At 37.1% G+C, this 25072-nt stretch overlaps 3 protein-coding genes across 3 annotated transcripts; 1 reads left to right on the top strand and 2 right to left on the bottom strand.

The window, feature by feature from the left end:
- The first annotated feature begins 967 nt into the window (after nucleotides 1–967).
- LOC134316719 (uncharacterized) lies at nucleotides 968–4506 on the top strand. Its single transcript, XM_062997149.1, has 5 exons — nucleotides 968–1865; nucleotides 2734–2883; nucleotides 3045–3115; nucleotides 3248–3575; nucleotides 4100–4506. The coding sequence occupies exons 1-4, from the start codon at nucleotides 968–970 to the stop codon at nucleotides 3548–3550; spliced, it is 1422 nt and encodes a 473-aa protein (XP_062853219.1). The 3' UTR covers nucleotides 3551–3575; nucleotides 4100–4506.
- Nucleotides 4507–6559: 2053 nt separating this feature from the next.
- rplp2 (ribosomal protein, large P2) lies at nucleotides 6560–10080 on the bottom strand. Its single transcript, XM_062996595.1, has 5 exons — nucleotides 9979–10080; nucleotides 7216–7339; nucleotides 7031–7079; nucleotides 6825–6932; nucleotides 6560–6679 (listed from the first exon to the last, which is right to left on the bottom strand). Exons 2-5 carry the CDS (start codon nucleotides 7336–7338, stop codon nucleotides 6603–6605), a joined length of 357 nt encoding a protein of 118 aa, XP_062852665.1. The 5' UTR covers nucleotide 7339; nucleotides 9979–10080; the 3' UTR covers nucleotides 6560–6602.
- A 4183-nt stretch (nucleotides 10081–14263) lies between these two features.
- On the bottom strand, nucleotides 14264–18079 carry rps26l (ribosomal protein S26, like). The gene is made up of 4 exons (XM_062996594.1): nucleotides 18017–18079; nucleotides 14779–14956; nucleotides 14528–14658; nucleotides 14264–14350 (listed from the first exon to the last, which is right to left on the bottom strand). Exons 1-4 carry the CDS (start codon nucleotides 18017–18019, stop codon nucleotides 14315–14317), a joined length of 348 nt encoding a protein of 115 aa, XP_062852664.1. The 5' UTR covers nucleotides 18020–18079; the 3' UTR covers nucleotides 14264–14314.
- Nucleotides 18080–25072: the final 6993 nt, after the last annotated feature.

Below are 25072 nucleotides of genomic sequence, written 5' to 3'. Positions count from 1 at the left end.
CATGCCAGTAGGAAGATTTAGTGCTTTGAATTGACCCTAGTTGTTTTTGAGAGAGAAATCATGTGAATGGAGGCATGACTAATTATCTGCAATATTGTATTGCCAGCTCATTCCTATTGTTTTGGGTAGGTTTTATACCCATCATGACCCTGACCAGGATTAAGCAGATAGTAAAAAAGAGTAAATACATGTCTGGTCGTTTTGATTCTATTTGGCTGCACAATAAATAGCACAAGTGTGGATAAGCCAGGTGCCTTAAAGCTTTAAGTACTTGGAAACCTGTGGTTTTAACTCCAGTTGCACTTAAAAACGTCATTAGCTTAACATGGTGTTTTATATTGACCCTTAATGTGAGTAAGTGAAGGAACTGTGGAATGACTGATGCCCTGCAATAAATTAGAGCCATGTCCTGGACGTATTCCCACTTTGTGTCGGTGTTTTTGATAAGCTCCTTCCATTTTTGTGACCATAATTTTGGATACTGGTCTCTCATGACCAGTTTAAACACTCAAACAAATGTGGACAACTTCATATTTTAAAGCTAAACATGTAAATATTACATATATTAACATAAACCTATTCATTTCCATTTTGGGTGGCACGGTGGCTAAGTGGGTAGCACTGTCACCTCACAGCAAGAAGGTCCTGGGTTCGATCCCCAGGTGGGGTGGTCCGGGTCCTTTCTGTGTGGAGTTTGCATGTTCTCCCCGTGTCGGTGTGGGTTTCCTCCGGGTGCTTCGGTTTCCTCCCACAGTCCAAAAACATGCAGTCAGGTTAATTGGAGATACTAAATTGTCCATGACTGTTTTTAATATAACCTTGTGAACTGATGAACCTTGTGTAATGAGTAACTACTGTTCCTGTCATGAATGTAACCAAAGTGTAAAACATGACGTTAAAATCCTAATAAATAAACAAACAAATCATTTTCATTTTTCTTTTCTAGTGACACCACAGATCATCCAAAATGACTGAGGAGGATGCACAGCCCATGCCCCAGGTGCTTCTTGTGGGTGAGAAGGACAGCAAGCGGCTCCTGGAAGTGTACGTAAGGAGAAGCCTGAGCCTAAACGATGGCTCACAATGTCCTCCTCGGCGGGAATGCAGACCGAGCAAGTGGGTCACCACTGCCCTGCGAGACAAAAGGGAACGAAAACATTCCAGCGATAGTTCCCTTCACATTAAACACTTAGATGCTGATGCTGAGGTGGACCTCGGTAAAGATGAAGTATTTTCAGAACCAGAACCAGACAGAACGATTCAGTTAGGAAAAGAAAACAAACCAAAGCGATGGACAAGAAAAAGAAACACTGTAAAGAGAAATGATGGATCTTCTGCGTCTCACTGTTCTGGTGAAAAGCCGAGTGCGAAGCCTCGGAAGTGGATTTTACATTTTGATAAGGACAAACGGGATGCTACACCACCAAGGAAAGAATCTAAACCAGACTCAGAAGCCTCAGCTGTTTACTGTGTACGAGATTCAATTCAAACTGACCAGCTAGAGAGCTCAACAGAGATGAAGAAGCCAAAAGAAAGCAAGAAGATGAAGAAGCTTTCAGTATGGAAGAGTTTTATTGGATTGTTCTTCAGAGGAAACACAGACAAGCATGAGGAACAAGATGGAGATGATGAGGGAACTGAAGAACATTACCTTCCTTCACCACCTTCAACCCCTCCACCCTCCTGTTTACCTATCGTTAATAGTGATGCTGTCATCTTGCGCCAGACCAGGTCCTCGAAGAGAAAGCGATCCCCAAGGAGGCTGTCGTTAAAGAGCCGTAGTGAGGACATGGGACGAGATAAGGCAAATGGGAGGCCATGTACTCTAGACCTCTCTAGTGATGTTCAACAATCCATGGTGGAATGTACGTATCTGACTTACACTTTATTATTCAGTTCTTTTATAAAAGACCTTTTAAAAAAAACATAATTAATAAGTCTATATAGTTACTGTCGCAATATCATATGTTTAACAATTAAACAGTAAGAGGTTTTTCTTACATTCCAACAGCTGACAATAAAATATAAGGAATTGGTTCTGTTGCTCTAACAATAACAAATGTTAAATCACTGTTAAACTGTGACAAACTATAAATATATTATATGACCAGAAGTATGTAGACACCCCTCCTGAATATTAAATTCATATGTTTTAGCCTTTCATTTTTATGAGGTGTGTAAAACCAATTATATAAAATACATTATATGTTTGCAACCTTTTGGCAACAAAATAAGGCCCTATTCTTTTTCATCATGAGTGTTCCCATGTGCACAGAACTCAGAACTCCTGTGGCCTGCACAGAATCCTGGCCTTAATCAAACTGTTCACCTTTGGAATGAATCGAAATGTTGATTGCAAACCAGGACTTCTAATCAAACATCAATGCCTTTTTATTGAAGTTTGGGACTCCCTGTTGTTTAACCGCCATGCTGAGCATTATCTTATTTATTATTTGGCCACTGTACCTTCTAGTTTAAAAAGGAGCTCACTGCATCTCATCAGCTTTGTTGTTCTTGTACTACAAATTGGCTTCCTCAAACAACACTGAGGCTTTTAACTCAAAAATATGAATTACAAATTATTGAAATATATAAACCTACTATTTATACCAAAATATTTTGATGCCAAGAATATTTGATGTTAATTGTTATGCTTTTATGATCCAAATGTAAGTTCATGTTAAGTATCAAATATCCAGACAAATAAAGTTACTATCTTACTTATTTTTTCAGCAATTGAGGAAGTTGAACCCACTAGCCTATACTATGAAAAAATGACAGAAGAGCTGCAGAAGATTGTGAATGAGGTAAAACACAGCCCAACAGAAGAAAACAGAACCTTCACCGATTCAGTTCAGCCTACAGATATAAATGGCGTACCCAGTAAGTGCTTCCTTTTCACTTCATGCAGTATAGTAAAATATTAATTTTTATAAATACAATTGCCTGCAATTTTAACATATTTAAAGCTATCAAAGTGAAAATTTTATAAAAAAGACATTTAACATTTTGTAATTTTTTTTTTTTTGTTACATTTATTTCAGTGTCTCAAGAAGATGTTATCAAAAAAATTATTTTTTTGATAAAGCTGGAAGGTGATTTTATTGATGTCAAGGTGAAGGTTTACCACTATACACAATGGATTTTCTCTTATAAAATGTGCATTCATGCAAATTTTCACAATAACATGCCTAAATATATATATTTTTAATGATCAAACATTGAAACTTAACTCTCTTTGCCACAGCTAAAGGAAAATCCCACCATTGCATCCTACTTTAAAACTCTTTCCTATGGCTCCTTTCAACAACTGGCCGATCAGTATGTAAAGTCGGAGTTTTCCCAGCAGACCACACAGCCTCCTGTAGCAGCTCCAGAGCTGGTAAAGTTTGCCTTCACACTGGACTTTACAGCCAGAGTGGCTGGACTCTCCCGCCATGCTCCTGGACACATTGTCGGCTTTGGAAACCAGTACCTGAAGGAACGGTTTACTTATAAGAGTGAGAGCAAGCCTCATTTCATCGTCTGCACAGAAAAGCAGGACATCTAAAAAAAAAATCTAAAAAGTATGAATGGTAAGTGATTTTCAGCTCATTCATTAATAAGTTGGGCTGACATTTGTCTTTTTGTGGTATTTATTGTTTTGATAGTTGGCATTGACATTCACCATTGCCATGATTAAAGGATAATAAACACATGTGGCTATTGTTTGAAAAAAAAAAATGCATAGTTTTTAAAGTATTATAGACTGCAAATTATTTACCCATACAAAAGTGAGAAAAATAAACCATAATGTTGCTTTGTCTAAATAAAGCAGTGGGAAAATTTAATCAACTCAGTAGCTTTCAATGTCAATAATTTAGTGCATAGTTCATTTCTGGGATGATTCTGGGACAGACAAATAACTTTTACAAATAAGACTTTTTATTTCCCATAATAAACAGGTGGAATATTTAAAACCAAGACAATATGTTTAGTATGATGAACAATTAATTACTACTTCACAGCATGAATAGTTTCTGCATGAAACTTTAATTGGTAAAGAATCTGACATCAGGATCTTATTTAAAAGCATTTGTATGTATTTCTTTTTTTCCAGAGGATCAGCTTGATGGAAAGCAGTGAAGCAAGTTATTTTATAACCTCATCAACACATCACCTAGCTTCTCAACCTGAAGATTTTTATGCATTATAATGTAAAGTTTGAAAAAGCTGTAGAGCCAACAATCAGTGAAATTCATATTAATAACTATTTATTGCTATTTAAGCATCCAATCCAAAAAATCAATGTAAATACTGGTCTAGAGTTTTATACCAGTATGATCTTAGGACATGTTTATTAAACAATGATCAGCTTTCTTGTACACTCTCGTCACTGATTTATAGCTAAGGCAACTATTTCGGAAGGAGAAATTAGAACAAAACTTATCATGTGTAACAGCACTATTTATTAAGCACTTTTTGTATATTTTGAAATGTACTGTGAATGTGTGTGCAGGCATACACAAGGACGAAATTGTCAATAAATGTTTTGTTACTGTCTTTTTATAATTTGAATGGAGAATTACATTGCATTTGTGAATTAAATTACATTTGTGTCCATTTTAAAATCACTACTGATCCCTAATTTTGTCTTGTATTTAGGGCTTGGCACAGCAGATCTAGTTAATAAATTTAGACCTGAATGCAAGGCTCACATTAGATACATATTAAAGCCTAAATTCTCAATGTGCAGTTTTCACACTGTCAATACCACCAGGATGTTTGTTTCCCAAGAATAAAACACTTTCTGTTTGATCCACTTCACTGAATCACTGTAATGTAAGAAATTATTTTACTTTCATTTCTCAAGCTGTACGGTGAGAACAGGATGCAGACTCTGATTCTTAATATATGAGAGCAGTTATTGGTGGACACCAGGAAATAGCACCATTTTCTGTGGTCCTAGTTAAATGTCATTTTAATGGTTTAGGGTGTACAAAGAAATGGAAGATGGTTCAAAGAATGCAAAGTGAAAAGGCTGAACACTATGAAAAAAAATGAAACGGGTTGAGATGTTGCTATTGATCGAGTGAACGATTCAATCTAAGGCTAAACAATGCCATTTTATAATAGGCTTCTTGGGGTTTTTTTTATGTAAAATTGTATCTATATTTAAGTGCTTGTAATAGGAGCACTAAGTAACCACAACAGAATCACAAGTGCTTTGTGCAAATCTACTGATTCATCAAGTGCACTGGTACTAGCAGATAAGTATCTGTTAGCAGATATGTTTAGTGGACTTACCCGCCAAACAAGTGTAAACTTTCATTGCTATGAAATGATCACTCATCCCAACACAAAACCACTATAAGTACTTGGTTAAAGCCTTTAACATTTAAATCATTTTCAGCTTTGTGGAAGTGTACTTGATACTCTTATTTTTTTTATGTTGGTTCCTCCTATTTATTTCCTTTGTTAGGTTAGACTTAGACAGTAGGGCAGTTTGCATGAGTAGCAATAATTTCAATTTCGAACTACTTAGCCAAAAAACCTTTAATTATATACTACGCAAACTAAAGGCTGAATCATTTATCTAGCCATCCAAAAAAGACAGCTTAATCCACTATTATTTACAATAAATAAAGAACAAAACAGCTGCTATTTATGGGTTTGTCAAGGGCCAAATTGTGGTGACTAGACAACTGGGTCAGAGCATCTCTGAAACTGCAGCTCCTGTGGGGTGTTCCCCATCTGCAGTGGTCAGTATGGTCCAAAGAAGGAACAGTGGTAAACTGGCGACAGGGTCATGGGCGGTCAATGCTCATTGATGCACGTGGGGAGCGAAGGCTGGCCCGTGTGGTCCTATCCAACAGACGAGATGCTGTAGCTGAAATGGCTGAAGAAGTTAATACTGGTTCTGATAGAAAGGTGTCAGAATACACAGTGCATCACAGTTGCAGGGCTGTTTTGGAAGTAAAATGTTAGGAAGGTGGTCATAATGTTATGCCTTATCAGTGTATAACAGGAAGTACATCTCTAAACAGTGGGTGCAGCAGTCTTAACCTTTACTTTAAAAAAACCCAGTTTGTTGTAACCACCATGTGATGTTGCCTATCACTTTCATTTCAACTTTTTTTTCTATCAACTGTGATGAAAATGAGCCACAAATACCAGAATCACTAAATCATCAAAAAAATCTGGGGAAATCCTAAATAACTTTCACATGGCTACAATGTGTGCTTCAAATTATGCACAAACCATGTGATCAGTGTAGTGCACTAACACAGATAGGAAGTAGAAATTTCAGTTATAAAACTGAATACAGCTTATTTTTGGTATTTGATTGATTGATTATGTTATTGATCCCTGAAGGGACATTGTGGTGTTACCCGAAGACAAGAAATTAACAATGATTTAGTTTTGAACTGCCTATTTAGTTTCATCAGGCTCTCCCTAGTTGAAAAGACTTTTCCTTATATGGTCTCTTCACACCACACCTTGTACTGGTATGTAACCAGCATGACATTATTTGATACTCTCCATACTTTCAGTTTTTGAAAATAATGACACAATCATAAATATTTTACATTTTTATTTTGTTTTTAGAAAAAGCAGCAAGCTTAATCAAAGAGGCCAAAGCCCATGTCTTCATCGGACTCCTCAGATTCCTCTTTCTTCTCTTCCTTTTTCTCTTCCGCTAAAGAAACAGTTCATATTTGAGTAAATACTGAATTAATCAGTGCTAACAATAGCTGACAATACAGCTTGTTTATTTTTTTTTATAATTTGTGGTGTTTATCAGCTTTTTCTAAAACATGAATGTATAAAGAAAAATGGTTTACCTGCAGGTGCTCCGCCAGCCGCAGGAGCCCCACCGCTTGAAGCAGCAGCAGAAGCTGCTACAGCAGCAGCACCACCACCCGCTGGCACGGAGGCTAACTTAGCAAGACCTGCAGAAACATGGTCTGGTGACTTTTTTCCCCCAAAAAATATATTCTTAACACAATGAAAAGTGTGAAACGTAAATAAAGCACAAGTTAAAACGTACCAGAATTCATGACTTCATTGATGTCTTTGCCATTTAATTCCCTGATGACCTTTAGGTTAAACAAGAACACAATTAAAACACCATTTAAAGAGGTAGTGTGCAGCTGATAAGCAACCTCCCTAGCTACTGCATGCACTCAACCAGCAAGTAAAAAGACAGTCTGGAGGGTAAGAGAAAATAAATACCTTATTGAGACGTTCATCATCGGCCTCGATTCCCACACTGCCCAGGATGTTTTTGATATCCTTGGCGGAGGGGCTGTTGTTGCCACCCAGTACAGCCAAGAGGTAAGCGGCCACGTAACGCATTCTGGAAGCAACAAAGAACACTTTATTACAAAATGGCCTAACACAGATATTGTTTTGATGGTATACCAACATAGCTACTGTGTTCAACAAAGATCAGCATGAGATCAACAAACTATGTCCCAAACTTAATTATATTAATTTTTCATGTTTCAATACTTTCCCAAACATTAGTGTTATATTTAGATAATTTGTAGAGCAATGTGTAAAATGTCCATGGGGAACACGTTTTGAAATATTACGCTAGTACATAATATTTTACCACATGAAAACTAAAAGCTCAGATGGCACGATGGTAAATTTCAGTAGCCCACTACTGCTGGGATCCAAAGTTTGAATGCCTAGAAACAGTATTGGTCGGTGTGAGGTCTACATACAGACATGATTGAGTATGTCTGAGGGGACACAGTCATAGACCTGCGATGAATTGGCTTCCTGTCCAAAGAGTGTTAATGATTTGTGCCCAGTGATTCTGTGGAAACCAAATTTACCATGACCCCAACAAAAATAAAGTGGTGGTAAACATGATAAAACACAATGCTAATCAATGCTTTTAAAACTGAAGCAGGAAGGGTACTTTTTTTTTTATCGAAGTGTCGGGCATCTCTTCTGCCAATCAGGGTCCTTACACAGCGTATGAAGACCCACTCACCCACATTTAGTCCGGTCCCCACCCTGCAGATATGGTGGCCAATTAGTATCTGTTGCAGGCACTGCCAATTATGCCCGCCAGATGGCACCCAGCCGACCGGTGGCAACACCGAAGATTCATTAAGCTGGTATTTTATAAAATGGCTTCTTTAAACAATATTATTTTATAAGATTTCCAGTTGCTATTAGCCTGATGCTACTGTTGTGTTTTTTTTTTTCCCCCCATGACACCACTGTATAAAAATCTGTTGCAGTTGGGTTCACCAGGGGTTTTTGTATCTGTTAAGATACTGGATTCTGGAAAGTTGCTTTGAGACAATGTCTATTGTAAAAAACGCTATATGTAAAGTTGACTTGACATGACTTTTAAATACAGTTCTTGTATTCTCAATTCTGTAGCAATTGTGTAACAGTTGCTTTTGACCACATAACAGTCTGCACCATTGCTTGCACCACTCATACAGTCCGCTCCACTACACTTGACCCCAATTTAAGAAGTGAAACTAAATTTCATCTGGGTACATGGGTAAAGTACAGGTTATTAAGTAATGGAAACAACCACTAATTGTGGAATCACATATTTAATCTTTTCCTATCTTATGGCCAGCCCTGCAGGCCAGGATCAAAATGCAGCTGCAATCGTCCTACATATTTATCCATAGGCCATTGCTGTTGGTCCATACCAATCAATAACACAAAGTGTGTCCTACCTGTAGCTAATTACAGACTATCTTTCAGTAATTCATTGTTTGTTTATTTGGATTTTAACGTCATGCTTTACACTCTTTAGTTACATTCATGACAGACACAGTAGTTACTCGTTACACAAGATTCATCAATTCATAAGGTTATATCAAACAGTCATGGACTATTTTGTATTTTGACAATTCACCTCACTTGCATGTCTTTGGACTGTGGGAGGAAACCAGAAAACCCAGAAGAAACCCATGCAGACACGGGGAGAACATGCACCCGGACCACCCCACCTGGGGATCGAACCCAGGACCTTCTTGCTGCGAGGCGATCAATAATTCATTGGGATTTCTGTGGGTATGCAAACCCTTTTATTGGATGAACCGTGCAGTGGAAAATGACCTTAAAACTCTCTAACAGGGGACTTTATGGAATGACACAAAACTAATGTACACACTGGAACACTGACTTCAGTATAGGAAATATTATGTTTAGGCAAGCAATTATTTAGGATACCAACTTAATTTCTTACATTATTATTATTATATCAAATATGCAGAAGAACGTGAAACTTCTTACAATGACACAGAAGCTAGAACAGATTACAGTTCGGAGCAATCTCATATGGAGTGCTGTTATGTTCAAAGGAACTATTTGAAGTGCAGTAATGCGGCACTATGTTTTCCTTTTGAGATCGCGGATTGATACAGTTAATGAAAAATACGTCGAGTGAGTCTGTTAAAAAGTAAAATAATAATAAAGGTATCCGCGAGAGTTCGTGAACCACCTACCACAGTTGTTCATTTTCTGTGTTAAGTGTAGAAAACACAACAAGTGCCATGTAATGATCTTAAAATCCTTAAAGACCATTAAAATCAAACAATGTAAAGCTGGACTCACAAGCAAAGAAAATCTTTTATAATGGCTTTAGAAAAGGCTGCGGCCTGAACAAGTTCTATCTAGCCATGCCTCATGCGTCACATTTACAAAGCTCAAATATTTTTATTACACACTACGGACAAGGGAGTTGATCTTCTTGATGCTAAAGAATATTATTACAGCTTTGAACAGCGGTTCACCCCAACAGTATTAACGTTTTATTCTCCAAAGCTATTAAGACGAAACAACAAAATGGAGTCTGCTGTGGCACGTCAACCATGCTGAAGCAAACCAGTAAACGCAACGTTTACCGATATTTTAAATCAAATAAAGAGTAAAATCACCGTCCTATAAATCTCACGTTTTACACACGGTGTTGACATTGTAACAAACACTATTAGCACTGTGTTAGAAACTTACTTTAAGTCTGTGAAAGACACGAAACGTCGGTCACGCTGTACTTTCAGGACGAAAGAGAAAAAACGCAGGAAAATATGGGCGGCGTGGAGACAAACACAGCTGATTGGTTAACCGAAGTGTCACGTCAAATCCTTGTGCTGTGATTGGATAAGAAAAAAGTACACTCTACATGAACGGAGAACTGAGCCCTTCCATTGGTGAATCCTCTGTAGTGAGGCCTGTTCATTAAAGAGCTTGTTGAAATGTAAATCACATGTAAATCACAACACAACACAATAACAATCACAACACAATGTAAATCACATTTTGCTTTACCCAAAATTAGGCATTCAGCCAGGATATGTTTGGTGTTTTTTTCTTCAAGTTTTGTACCTGAGCTAACTAGTCAAAAGTAGTTATTGAGGTCTACTGTACATTAACCAGATCTTCTGTAATATCACACCTATTTGTTATTGTGTCATTTCATTTAAAATGCAAGGTGTGTTTTGGTTTGTTTGGCTAAACTGCATCGTGCTACTCTTACATATTATATAATATATCAGTTTATTATACTCGCGCTGCTCATCGAATTTCACTGAAGGTTCCTAAAACGAACACCATTTTTGGTCAGTCATCATTTCAAGTGGCTGCAGCCATAGACTGGAACAAACTGCAAGAAACTCTAAGGCTGGATACATTTATTTCTAAGACATCTTTTTAAAAAACTAATTACAGATATCTTAAGAGATACGTGCAGCTGTATGACAAATTGATTCTTCTTTTATACTGTTGCTGGGTGATTCGACTATGTGCTGTGTATTGTATTGTGATCATTGTTGTTTGTTTTCAATGTCTTATGTAAATTTGTTTGTATGATTGTTCCTCAAGAGACTTGCCTTTTGCCAGGCCGCCATGTAAATAAGAAGCAGTTCTTAATGACTTGCCTGGTTAAATAAAGGTTAAATAAATAAATAAATAAATATAGTATTACAATAACTAGATACACTTTTAGGTGCATTTGGTTTCCTTTCATGCGAAACAAAAGCAGAGCTTTTTGAAATCTGTGACTAATATTATACTATATAAAGACTTCTAGAAGTTATGTTGAAGTTTAATGTTAAGATACCCCCCCCCCCCCCCCAAGTATTTCCAAGTATTTCCACATTAGCATTCATTATAAATCTGTAACATTTACCCTAATTAAATATTTAATAATTAATAACAAGCTGCTTAATGTTGGTGTATTTTCTGTGTTGATGTCAGTTCTCTTTAATAACAATAATGGCTCTGAACATTTAATTATTAAAAAGGCACTGCCTGAATCTGCATTGAATCTGTGACTTTCAATCTAGTTTTTTGACTCTTTTTAGAAGCTAAAAGCAAAAGTTGAATGCTATCATTTTTATTAAAAAAAAACAGAAAATGTCCATTAATGAGCTTTGTATCTGTGCTTTTGTTGCTTCTATATTAAGAGTCACACAACTGCTAAAACACATTAACAGCATAATTGAACTTTTGGGGGTAAAACTTTACTTCAAGATTAAGTTTAAGTTTGTAAACACAACACATTACAATAGTTTAAAAAATAACTTTAATTCTTTTAGTTTCTTAGTGTCTGATTATTAAAGCCAAATTACAGAACTATGAATCTTTCACCTATTGTTTTGCACAACAGCTTCCTGCCATTATAAAATATTTGAAAATTATGACATATAATTTACATATTACAATTATGGCTAGAAAGTGTATTGTTAATGAATACATTTTTAAAACTGTACATGTGTAGTTTAATTGGATGTTAGTTGTTTGGCTAATGCACTTATTTCATTTTGGCATAAGAAAGTGAAAACTTTGTTGTTTGTTAATGTAATTTGTTGAAGTTGATCTCAATGTTTTAATTCATACCATTACCATTAGGAGTACTTCTTGGGTTATTAACTCTCAGAACCTCAACTAAATGACTATGTGGCACCTTACATTGGATTAAGGCCATGAATAGAGTGAACCATATACTCAGGTGTCCTACTACCACCAAAATGCTTCAAACTGGTTGCTCTTAATTTCTACTAGTTGTAAGTAAATGTGAGTTATGAGAGGCTGTGAGAGCAGTGTTTCCAAGTGGATCAGAATGTAGGGTTAGAAAAAAATATATATTTTAATTTAGAAGTTATGGATATCTGCCAAAATTACAAAGATAAATTTACATGTACAAACAAGACGTACAATAAAAATCTGTCTGGCAGTAGTAGAAATTCCATAATTTAAATTCCAAAACAAAGATTTGAAAAAAAAAAAACAATAGAAAACATTAGTTTCACATAACATGTTTTTTTAAACTTTGTAATCATGAAGGTCTCATTCTAGTAAAATCAATACATTATTATTCTTAATTTAGCTGAATTACAGTTCAAGCAGTTCCTCGTCGCTCTCCTGGGTGAAGAAGTAGGACACCAAGTCTTGTGCAAATTCCATGATCTTTCTCCAGCTAATAACATACCAGAATTTATATGCCGCTTCAGAAAGCACAACCACAAAGAAAACGACTAGGAAAACCAGAAAAATCCGATCCAGCTGATGCATGAACTTCTCCTTAAATGTTCGCTGATCCCATGGCAGAGCAGCCCTGCTCTCAGTGTAGCGGCTAAAATGGAGCAGAGCATCCTCTTCACTGTTCACCTCAACTGTCTCCTGTGCCTCAGTCGCCCTTTCTTCTCTAGCTTCATGATGATCAGCCATTGTTCTTGAGTTGTTCCTCCAGGTATCTACAAGCTGACTGGATCCTCGTTGTGTACTTGTAATTAAAGGACCAGATTTTTCAATGAAAAATCATACAAGTAATTGTTCTTATGCTTGACGGTGCAGGGTTTTCAGCACAACAGCTGTCCATCTGATAAAGAAAATGCTGGTGCTTAGGACTCACACCTAACAAAGCGGATCAGTGAGACTTAGTAGCACCCTCAGCAGTTTCAGATCCATCATAGAGGTTAGGAGGGAACAGATGGCAAAAGCTGCTCTAACAGAAAAGGATCTTGTACATCTTTAGCAGGTGTTTATACTGGTTTTAAGCACTTACCATAGATTTGGATTATTATTATTTTTTTTGCATGTGCAGTTGTACTCTTAGTATTACATTTAATACTAATAATGCTTTTAAAACTAGTTACCAAGTGCATTCTGTTTTTACGATTATGATTGGGATCTAATCCACAGATCTTGACCCATTTGAGTAAATACATGCTATGTTAACTAGCAACACTGAACTAAATCAGCTCACTATCCTAACTATACTTTAAATAACTAATATTTATGGCCTTTTATATAATAAAGGCAACTACTAGGAGTACACCATTGTATTACTTACTGGCTAAAACTAAAGAGCAACAGTAAGAGATATAACTCATTAAAAAGATCAAGAATGTGTTGTTACAGCAATTATTTGTGGAAAATCTGCTGACAGTTTACCAGTTGCAAGCTCAAGTTACAAATTCTCTTAAAAATACCTTTTTATAGTTTATTTCCAAGTTGTACTTGATTAATTGTGAAATGACAATTTCATTATAAACTGTAAAAGCAACTGAACCTTACTCAGTGAATTTATGTTGAGCATTACAATCAAGATCCAGTTGATAACTTTAAAACATTCATATTGCTTTTAAGTTTTAGTTCGTTAAAGTTCCCCTATCCTAGCCTGTAATTCCTGGTGTGTAAAAAGTCTTCAGACTAAATACTCAAAATAAAGTACGTCATTTTTACACCTATTTGGCAAATTTTAAACATTTTCTTAGAATAACTTCATGCTATTAAGTGCTGTCAAGTCAACCTCTATTGGTGTTTACCTGATAGAAATCACAATCTATCATTTCAAGCCAAGCTGGTTAAGTTACTGGGCTAGTAATCAGAAGGTTGCTGGTTTAAGCACCACCACTATCAGGTTGCTGCTGTTGGGCCTTTGAGCAAGACCCTTAACCCTCAATTGCTCAGACTGTATACTGTAACTAATTTAAGTCGCTTTGAATAAAGGAGTCTGCTAAATATTTCAGCTCCTTAATGTTAATATCAAAATAAAAAAATAAAATAAATAAATAAATTGTACCAGTGTTTGCTAACTTCCTTTGGAATAAATCATCACGTTCATACTGTAACTATAACCTGCATCTTTTCTTTGCCACGTGCTACACTTTTCATACTGGTTGCAGGGATCCAGTGCAAATCCCAAGCACTTATTAAAATGTCACAATAAGAGACAGTTTAGAACAGCTACTTCTTTCATTAACATGTCATTGAAAGGTAAATTATTCACACACTATTTTTAAACAAATTTTTTTATTTCTTTGCACAGAAATGCAGTTTGAGTTCTTCACATAGGCTTAGGAGGAGCTCTGGGGGCAGCACCCTGTGAAGGTAAAAACAAAAAAAAATTAGGGAAAGATGTTCACAGAAACTGTAGCCATTTTAACACTAATGCTTTTACTGTTCCACTGCTTTTATGTGAACTATATGACTAACACTTTTTGTAGTGTTTTTAACACAAACATGCAAATGCTACTGAGATAAACAGTTGTATACTTACACTGGGCCTGAAGCGTGGGGGTGGTGTGCGGTCCTTGCGGGCCTCCCGTGAACGGTTTCTCACAACCTTACTGTGGATAGCACAGCTCACGCAGTAATGCAGCTTTACATAGAGCTTGGGCAACACATAGGCTGTGTAAGAACAAACAACATATGCTAATTTCTTTACTTAGTCTCCTTGCTAACATGTTATAAGATACATGCTATAAATGTCATTCACTAAATTAGCAGAATAAATAGATTGGAACTTACAGTCGAATACGCTAGCCTCTGAGATGTCTCTCACAGCTGCAGCCTCAACAATGTTCCTTATGACAAACTTCTTGATGGCCTTGTCTTTGGGCACACAGCGGGCGCAGTTGGTGCAGCGGATGGGCTGAACGTGCCCACGGCCCTTCTTGGCGCGCCCGTTGTTCCTTCTCTTCTTAGTCTGAACACAAAGTATGGACATAAGTTATTACTGCTCATAAAATGTTCTAGAATTTGTACTTTGTTTTATTAGGATTTTGACGTCATGTTTTACACTTTCGTTACGTTAATGACAGGAAACGGTAGTTACTCATTACACAAGGTTCATCAGTTCACAAGCTTATATCGGACAGTCATGGACAATTTGGTATCTCCAATTCACTTCACTTTCATGTCTTTGAACTGTGGGAGAAAACCGGAGCACCCGGATTAAATCCACACAGACATAGGGAGTGCTACCCACTTAGCCACCATGCTGCCCAGAATTTGTACTTAACTGTTACAAAAAGCAGTGCATGTATTAACAGTTGTTTCCTGCCCTACATCATCTATCCACAAAATGTATCAGTTGCAATAAAAAAAAAAAACAGCACAAAGCAGTATATAATAACTGCATTTAGGTGAATTTAACAAGTAGATAGACCAGAAAATAAGTTAGATACCACACGCTATACAAACACTACGTGGCCATCTATAAACAATAATTAATGTATGTCTAAATACATTTTAAAGTCATGCCTATGAACAGTACCGAAAAATACTTCAGTAAAACGTTGGCTGGGTCAAGATTATCCCTCATTGGGTGGAATCATGTTTTAACTACAAGTACTCCAAAAAAATGAAATAAATCTGACTTCAAAAGATAGATAAAAGATAGATAGATACTTTATTTATCCCGAAGGAAATTATTGGTCTTTAGTAGTTTAACAAGCAAAAGAAGAAACTAATACAAATAAGGTAAGTAAATAAGGTGCGTTCATACAGCATATAGTATGCAACATGTAAAATATATCAGACATAGGTATGGATAGGTATGGGTGAGTACAATAGTGGTAATATACAGATAATAATAATAGCAACATATTTAGATAAAATAATATAATTATAACCAATATATACACAGGTATGAATACAAGAATTTAAATATCAATAAGGAATATGTAGTCCTGGAAATGGCGGTACAAATGTGTGTAAGTTTGAGTCTGACAACTTGAGATCTAACTACTCAGGGATTGACATACAGAAAAGTGGTAGCTTAATAGATAAGGTACTAAACTTGTGATCAGCAGTAGGGCTGTCGCGCTAACCGCAATTTTGAAATATCGCGGTATAGACCAGCCAACCGCAGGGCATGCTGGACAACCGCAACACCGCGATATTCACGTTTTTTCTTTCTTTCTTCTCCTTTTTTTTATTGTTGCAGGTCCATCTTGTTTTATACGCTTACATTCGTGCGTAATAAATGTTAAATAAATTCATAATGAAAATGAGCTAAGAGCGACATTTTCCCGCAACCTGTTCTCATGCGTTGCTGCTGAGTGTCAGGCTTTGTGTTTTAAAATGTAAACAATCGCAACAGGAATTATAGGCAAGTTTATTAATGATTAAATTTAGTTCACACTCAATAAATACTTGTAATTTAGACTATATTCAAACAGCCTCGGCGTACTAAAACACTTAATGATGGTTAATATGGCATTGCAGCCTGCAGATTCTCTCTTGCTGGCTTGCTGGAATGATTTAAATGCATTTTTTCGTTGAATAAAAATGTATTGAAACGAATAATAACTTGAAATGTAGTATATATTGTTATGTTAATTATATCTACTAAATAGATGGTTAATAGTGGCGCGATAACCAGGCTAGACTTTCTCTGATCTCTAAAGTCGCATGCAGGTTCAGTACATCTACAGTGTATTAATGCAACGAGCACCATCAGAGAGAGTTTTAGTACCGAGGGGAACATCTCTACCCCACTCAGATCCTCTCTAAAACACATCAGGTGAACATGTTGGTTCGTCTAGCGCGCATGATAACGCAGGTTTAAACTCTTACAGACTTTATTCTTTATTCTATTTTTTTTACCATATTTTGATTAGATGTGCATTTAAAATATTTAGCCTAAACACTTTTTTTTGGTTTCACAGTGTATATCTAACCTAGGCTAGAAGCTTATTTAAACCTTTTTTTAATAGAGAAAAGACACGCATCCCTGCTCTGTTCTGTATTTAACAATAGCCTAAACACGCATTTCATTGGTCTTAAAGCCGTCTCATCTTTGTCATTATAAAGCAATAATATACCGAATCATAGCCTAACAATAAAGCTTGTTTATATAGCTCTAAAATCCAGATCAATTAAGTAATTTTCAAAAACAACAAAAAAATGGCGATATAACCGCATACCGCGATATTGAGACAGGCTGAATACCGCAAGGGGAAATTCTGTCACTGCGACAGCCCTAATCAGCAGGACATTGGTTCAAGCCCTACCACTGCCAAATTGTTAGTTTGGATAAAAGAGTGTTCAGTGCAATAAATGGAAGCTTAGACATTACAGCAGCTACTGGAAACATTAACTCTGACTGGAAGAGTTTAGTGGTAAAGGTACAAGTATTCATAATGTAGTGATGGAAGTCATGAAGACAGTGTGACCATGTACATAATATAAGACTTTATTGATCCCCTTAGAGAAATTACATTTCAGACAAGGTGATTTAGCTATACTATGGTAAAGACAAATTATTAAAGTCGGTCATTAAAATACATTCCAACTGACAAGCAGATATATTTCAAAAAGCTAATGAGCTGAAAAGCAGACTGGGACGTAGCAACACAGCTAGTGGTTGGTTAGTGTTTGACGCTACAGAACGTCGCTCCAACCCGTGTTTAATTTCGACTTTCTAACCATTAGTACTATAAACGTCGCTCCAAATATCATAATTGTCGATTGCAGCAAGGCCATGAGGACATATTTGTGTTTGCTGAGTAAATAAAGGGTGGAATAAGAGAGTAATGTGCAGTACACACACAGGGCCGCTATCAGCATGAAGAGCAGCGCATGGTCGTTAACCAGTCCATCATCTTTAATCAGAATACACTTCGCTGTTTAGAGTATTTATCAATCCAGTACATTACCACGATTACCAGAATCTATAACAGTACATTTACTTGTACATAAAGCTCAGAAATGTATCATTATTCCACAATCGCACACAAGCTCAACACGTTTTTCGACTCACCATCTTGGAAAGGAGGCAGAAAAGAGGACCGGAAAAGGCGGACCGGAACTGTAATAACGTCGTTTACTGTTAAACAAAAGTCCCTAGAAATTATTTAATAAATAAAACCTAAATAAAGTCAAAAATGCAAATAAATGATCGAATTTGAATAGTGTCAAAAGAAATTGTTTATAAAGGACATAGTTCTACTGTGTTGCTTATTTAAATAATTCATTATTAATATTATATCGAAGTGTAACGGTTTTCCGTACAGTCTCAGTGTGAGGCACTGAAACAAATACATATCAGGACAAGAATTTTCATGTATTTGAAAAGAACGTGTATGTCCTAGAAAAAATTTCCCACTGACTAAATGATTGGAACATTTTTCCCCAAAACACTTTCACAAGTTCCTTCAAAAAGCAAATGTGGCTTCTATTTAACTTTGCTATGTCTTAGCTACTACTTAGATGCTAATTCCTCGATAGTGATTACAACTTGTAATAACTGCTGCTATAGCCTAAACCAGTGGTCCCCAACCCTTTTTGCACCACGGACCGGTTTCATGAGATATACACCGTATAGGGTTGCCAACTGTCCCGTAAAATACGGAATCGTTCCTTATTTGGAAACTAAACGTGGTGTTCCGTATTGAACTGATACGGGACGTGCTGTGTTTTTATCAAGGGGAGAGAAATGCTGCAGATTAGACTGAGACAGGGCGATGTGTATGAACCAGAAGGAAACTGCTGCTACCGAGGGAATTAGAAAGCGTTTGATTATTATTTTAAGTAGTTTACACTTTTAGTCTTAGTAACGCCATGTGTGCGCAGGCTTATCAGCATAACAACCTGTTTATTCCATCGCTGTTTGAGTAGCACAGTGGGCAGAGCGCATCACGCATGTTTTTCCGCCGTAGGTTCGAATCCAGCTTAGAAAACTAAATGAACATAAGCAGGGCCGGCGCAATGGGGGCACTGGGGTGGGCATTGCCCCCACCCCTCCTAGATTTTCTCACTGCCCCCCTAAGCAACGCAGTCCAGAATCAGGGCTGCATGTCAGTGTGAAGGTAGATTATGTCAAAATGTTGTTTGCACTATTGAGAAAAAATGTTACATTGTTACAGTTCTGATTTATTATTATAAACAATAAAAATAATAAATGTTAAACAGCCTAAATAAAACATTTTGATAATGTTCCTATGACGGTGTAAGACCCGTTATATCTTTAATAGGTGCAACCCTAACCGCTCAGGTAAACACCCGCCATCCCACTCCCCACCCTATGCCTTTTGCCAACCCACCAGCCCAGGGTGTTCCTTATTTCCAGTTCTGAAAGTTGGCAACCCTACCGATCAGCCATAACATTAAAACCATCTCCATGTTTCTACACTCACTGTCCATTTTATCAGCTCCACTTACCATATAGTAGCACTTTGTAGTTCTACAATTACTGACTGTAGTCCATCTGTTTTTCTACATACTTTTTTTTTGCCTGCTTTCACCCTGTTCTTCAATGGTCAGGACCCCCACAGAGCAGGTATTATTTAGGTGTTGGATCATTCTCAGTACTGAAATGACAATGAAATGGTGGTGGTGTGTTAGTGTGTGTTGTGCTGGTATGAGTGATCAGACACAGCAGCGCTGCTGGAGTTTTTAAATACTGTGTCCACCAGGCACGTGCACAGACATTTTTGGGGGCAGGTGCTCAAGCCAAAAAAAAGCACCCATCGCCAAAATGTTAATAAAATAATAATAATTAAAAAACCACAGTAGGATATTGTATTTATTTTGTTAACACAATCAATACACATCTAATCAAATAAATCAAATTATCAAATTGCATAAATAAATGAAAAACAGGCAAAACAAGGCCATATTGTGCACGCTTTTTAATAACCAAACATCTGATACATCTGCCTCATTTGCTTTACTGGTAGATGGCCTAATCCAGGATAAAAGAGAGCTGCTACCCTGTAGTTCCTTTTCTTTCTGCTTTTGTAACCTTTCTTTTCTTGGCATTATGCTGCAAAATTTGTAAATGAGATAAATCAATGTTGTGCAATAATAATTTCTGACAGAGTTGAAGCATTACACTAATAATATACCATTACTAGTATCAATTTACCTCACCAGACTGTCATGTAGCTCAACTTAAGACCTACCTTTGATTTCAAATCAGAAACCCACTTTGGGTAGTTAATGTTAACAGTGGGCTTATTTTTATGCCAATCAAATCAAATAGACAGCTAAATAACATTTTCTTTAGCTATTTATTCATCATTTTTGTATGCTGTTCTATATCATAGAGCATTATGTTTAGCCTTCTACATATATTAGTAGAGGAGGAGGGAGGGGCAAGGCGGATCAGATCGGGGCAGAATTCTCTCAAGAACTCAAATAACTGCCCGTCAGATATCAAAACACTTTTGGGGGTAATTGATGACAGAGAGGGTAATTTTTATTTTTAAATAATGATGAATGTAGAAACAAATTGGGCTCCAGCAGAAAGGGCACTTTTCTCATCCAGGGCAAAAGGGCAGGTGCTTGAGCACCACTAGGGGTCTATCTGTGCACGTGCCTGGTGTCCACTCACTGTCCCCTCTATTAGACACTCCTACCTAGTTGATCCACCTTGTAGATGTAAAGTCAGAGACGATCGATCTATTGCTGCTGTTTGAGTTGGCCATCTTCTAGACCTTCATCAGTGGTCACAATACGCTGCCCACGTGGCGCAGCAGTGACAGTGAGGTGTTTAAAAACTTCAGCAGTGCTGCTGTGTCTGATCCACTCATACCAGCACAACACACACTAACACACCACCACTATGTCATTGTCACTGAAGTGCTGAGAATGATCCACCACCTAAATAATACCTGCTCTGTAGTGGTCCTGTGCCAGTCCTGACCATTGAAGAACAGCATGAAAGGGGCTAACAAAGCATGCAGAGAAACAGATGGACTACAGTCAGTAATTGTAGAACTACAAAGTGCTTCTATATGTTAAGTGGAGCTGATAAAACGGACAGTGAGTGTAGAAACAAGGAGGTGGTTTTAATGTTATGGGTAATCGGCAGGGATGGACTGGCCATCGGGAGGGTCGGGAGTTTTCCCGGTGGGCCGCTCTGTATGTGGGCCGCTGAGGGAGTGAAAAATTAATTCTGTTTTAAATATTCCTGAATAATAATCCTGATGTGTGCATTGGCCCACCACAGTATCCTCGCTGCATGTCCATTGGCCAATCACAGAAATGTCCCTCCCCCAGGATAAACCATAATCACAACCACCGGTACAAAAACTATGAATGAGTGCGAGATGGAGAAAGGGTCGAAAAAGCATAAAGGAGGTGCAGAAAAAGCCTGTGATAAAACACAGAAAAAGCTGCAAGCAGATGCAGAAAAGTGCAGGAAACTGGACAACCTGTTTGGTAGTGAGGAACTACAGCATAGCCAAAGAGCAGAAAAGGAAAAGTTAGTGTTCAGTGACTCTGCTTCATTAGTAACGCCGTTTAAGAAGAGACTGTGGGCCCATCTCAAATGTCGCCTATGCCCTACTTAGGGTACTTCCTAACAGTACAAAACATTTCTTTTAACAGTCACTGAATGATTAATAAGTAGTTATCTACTACTTATTAATAATACCAGGGACTTTAAACCAGCCGTTTTAAGGACGATTTTTGTAAAAGTTCTTTGATGTCATGTCCAAGTGCACTACATAGGGCGGTGGATATAATTTGAGACGGTACCATTAGTCTCTGCTCTTCAGAAAAAGTAAACACTATCTTGTCCTCTATAATACAGAACGGAAAATGCAGCTGTTCAGGACGTTTTTTTGAGTGATTATGTGCATAGCTCACATGGTTAATTTCCCTTGTCAACATGTAAAGTATTTACACATGCGATTTATTTCTTTGCTCATCGGAGCAATGCACTAATTTGGAACAAACGTGAATCACGTGTGAATAAAAGTGCGGAAAAAAAGCATATTTACCAGTGTTAAAGGTTAAATGAAAGAAAGGTTTAATTTTATTTCTTGCGGTTTAATGAGAGGATGGGGAAATCCTATAGAACCATTTAAGAAATTGTAAATTTTATGTGTGTGATAGATGGATAGAACTATTAATCCCAAAGGAAAGTGTTGGAAATATATATAATTGTTTGTAGTTATTTTTTTATTATTTTAATTTTTATTATAGTGAGTTAATAACTTTAGTGGTAAGATAGATGAAAACTATTAATATCAATCATCTAACATCTGAGTAGGGGGTGATATGTGTGGCGCGAGTGTGGGCTGGTGAAGAAAAAAGTCCAGGGTTGAATTTTGTTCCCAGTCCAGCCCTGGTACTCGGTGTAATTTCACGGATCACAAATGAGCTTTTTTCGCTGCAACGAGACTCTGCTCCCACCTAGGGGTGATTAGATACAATAACACTCGTGTAAAAGTGTTTTTATTAGGGCTGTCGAAGTTAACGCGATAATAACGCATTGACGCGATTTCAATTTAACGCGATTAAAAATAATAGTGCCGTTAACGCAAATTCTAGTTAATGTTGAGACTTGACTGGTAGAACAAACGTTTTAATGTCGGACTTGCCACCGTTTTTCATTTGCGGTTTGTTAACATAATGTAACCGAGCGTTGTAGTGATGCACTTATAAAGAAATAAATACACGCTATATTCACAAGTTGTCGGGACACAAAAATAAAAGAACACTTTTATTAACTTATTCTGTTAAGGTACCAAATACCGGAAAGCTGAGTCAAGCACGTTAGTCCATGCACTATGGAAGCCCCAAAGGGTCAAAACACACTCACTTCGTGTAGAAACGGCCATCAAACCATTGTCACAATACAACCACAGAAAAGTCTGTTACAATAACTACGCCTTATCCCACCTAAAGCACCGCTGATCTACAATGTTTGCTGATGGAGAAATTCTAACCTACAATCTGACATTTACTGCCTAGTATGTGAGTGAATAAACTCCCTTACAGTTTTCTCTTGTCCCAGCAGTTTTTAACATCAGTACATTTAGCATAAAATGTGTTCACCATTTTAATTGTAACATTTCACTTAAAAAACCTTGTTTTCTATAACATTTACACAGATTTTTTTAAATGCGATTAATCGTGATTAACTATATGAAATTCTGAGATTAATCGCGATTAAAATTTTTAATCGTTTGACAGCCCTAGTTTTTATTGCTGATGTAGCGATCTCTAATTATTTATTCTTTCTGTGCGACCCGGTAATAAATGACCCACTGGAGACCACTGTAGTTACAACACAAGTGTCAGATGGTGATGTGTGTAAGATAAGGCCCTTCTCAGCCAGAGTAAAGGTCTGCAGCCGTGGAGGAGCAAATACTTTTTTACAACTTTGTATATATTCATTCATTTATTGTTGTTAAAACCACCACTTTATCCTGGTCAGGGTTGCAGTGGGTCCAATTCATTGTGTGAAAAACACCAGTCTATCACAGGACACACACACAGGCCAACATTCATTAGCTTCAGTTGGCCTGATCAAATGTCTTTGGACTTGTGGGAGAAAACTGGAGCACAAGGACAAAAACTTACACAGACACAGGTAATCGAAAGGTCGCTGGTTCAAGACCCACCACTGCCAGGTTGCCACTGTTGGGCCCCTGAGCAAGGCCCTTAACCCTCAATTGCTCGGACTGTATACTGTCACAGTACTGTGAGTCGCTTTGGATAAAAGAGTCTGCCAAATGCTAAAAAAATTGAAGTGTAAATATATATATACAGTATATATACAGTATATATATATGTATGTATACATGAAATTTGTTGACACTTTGTATCACCATGCCATTCACTGTATAAAATCAAATTTTGGAGTTGGAGCAGTTTATGCAAAGCGAAACATAAAACTGTGTCTAATTTGAGAGTCATTAAAAGAAAGTGGCCTAAAATATAGTAATACATCTGAGCTATGTTGGAGGAACTGTGGACAAGTGGGGGGACTTGACCCATACATTTTGGGACTGCCCTAAATTATGAGAATTTTGGAAAAGGCTTCAAAAAGAGATTAATCAAATTTTAGGAATCAGATTAACATTAGATCCTGCACTGTATATACTAGGTATACCACCTGATAACATGCATTTTGCTTTTAGTTAAAAAAGAAAGCGATAACAGTGTGTTGGTTAAAACCTCAACCACCCAACATTGTACTATGGAAAAATATGGTTAAAAAGGTTTTTATTATGGAGAAAATTACAGCAAGATTACAGCTAAGATCAGATACGTTTAACAAAAAATAGTTACCAATAATGCTTGAAATGCAAGAACTGTAACTACCTCTTCTATTAATTATTTTTTACCACTTTTGTTTTTTCTCTTTTGTGATTATGAATGCATCTCATACATGTTGGAAGTTTGTATGTATTGCTTTGTGTGATGAATAAAAAATCAGTTAAAAAAAAAAGATAAGTGGCCTAAAATACGTTACAGCGACCATATCAAATTATGAACTAAACCTTTTGCAGTCATGATGCCAAATGTTGTGCAGCCAGTCATCAAGTTAGATGCAATAATAAGGCTGGCATGGATGTTTATTAACTGTTACCTAAATAAATAAAATCATGCTTTATGTGCAGAATGTGTTTTTATTTCAGCTCTTTTTGTTAAATATCATGAAGTCATTCAGTGTGACAAATGAGCAATAACAGGAGCAGTAACGGGAGCAGTAACAGGAGCAAACGGACAGGGGACAAGGAGCTTTACCCATCACTGTATGTACAGGTGAACGGTGGCTGTGCTACGTCACGCTCTATGGCTGCTGTTGTAAAGATGCACTATGTGACGTCTCTTTGATTTGAACATATCGTCTCACCAGACAACGCTGATGCCATCATGGACCTCATTAATGGCATACTGAGACGAATTCAGGAATCTTCAAGCTCAGATTCCAGTCTGCAGGGATCTTCCACCTCCTTGAAGAGCACAACCACTCCTACGTTTAATAATCAGATGGTTCAGTTAAATAAGCAGGAACTGCTTGGACAAAAATCAAGCAAATCTGCTTCCCCAAGCAGCCTTGCTTCCGTAAACAAAG

Source organism: Trichomycterus rosablanca, chromosome 6 (assembly GCF_030014385.1).
Source record: "Trichomycterus rosablanca isolate fTriRos1 chromosome 6, fTriRos1.hap1, whole genome shotgun sequence".
Taxonomy (NCBI): domain Eukaryota; kingdom Metazoa; phylum Chordata; class Actinopteri; order Siluriformes; family Trichomycteridae; genus Trichomycterus; species Trichomycterus rosablanca.
This window is presented reverse-complemented; position numbering and strand designations above follow the sequence as displayed.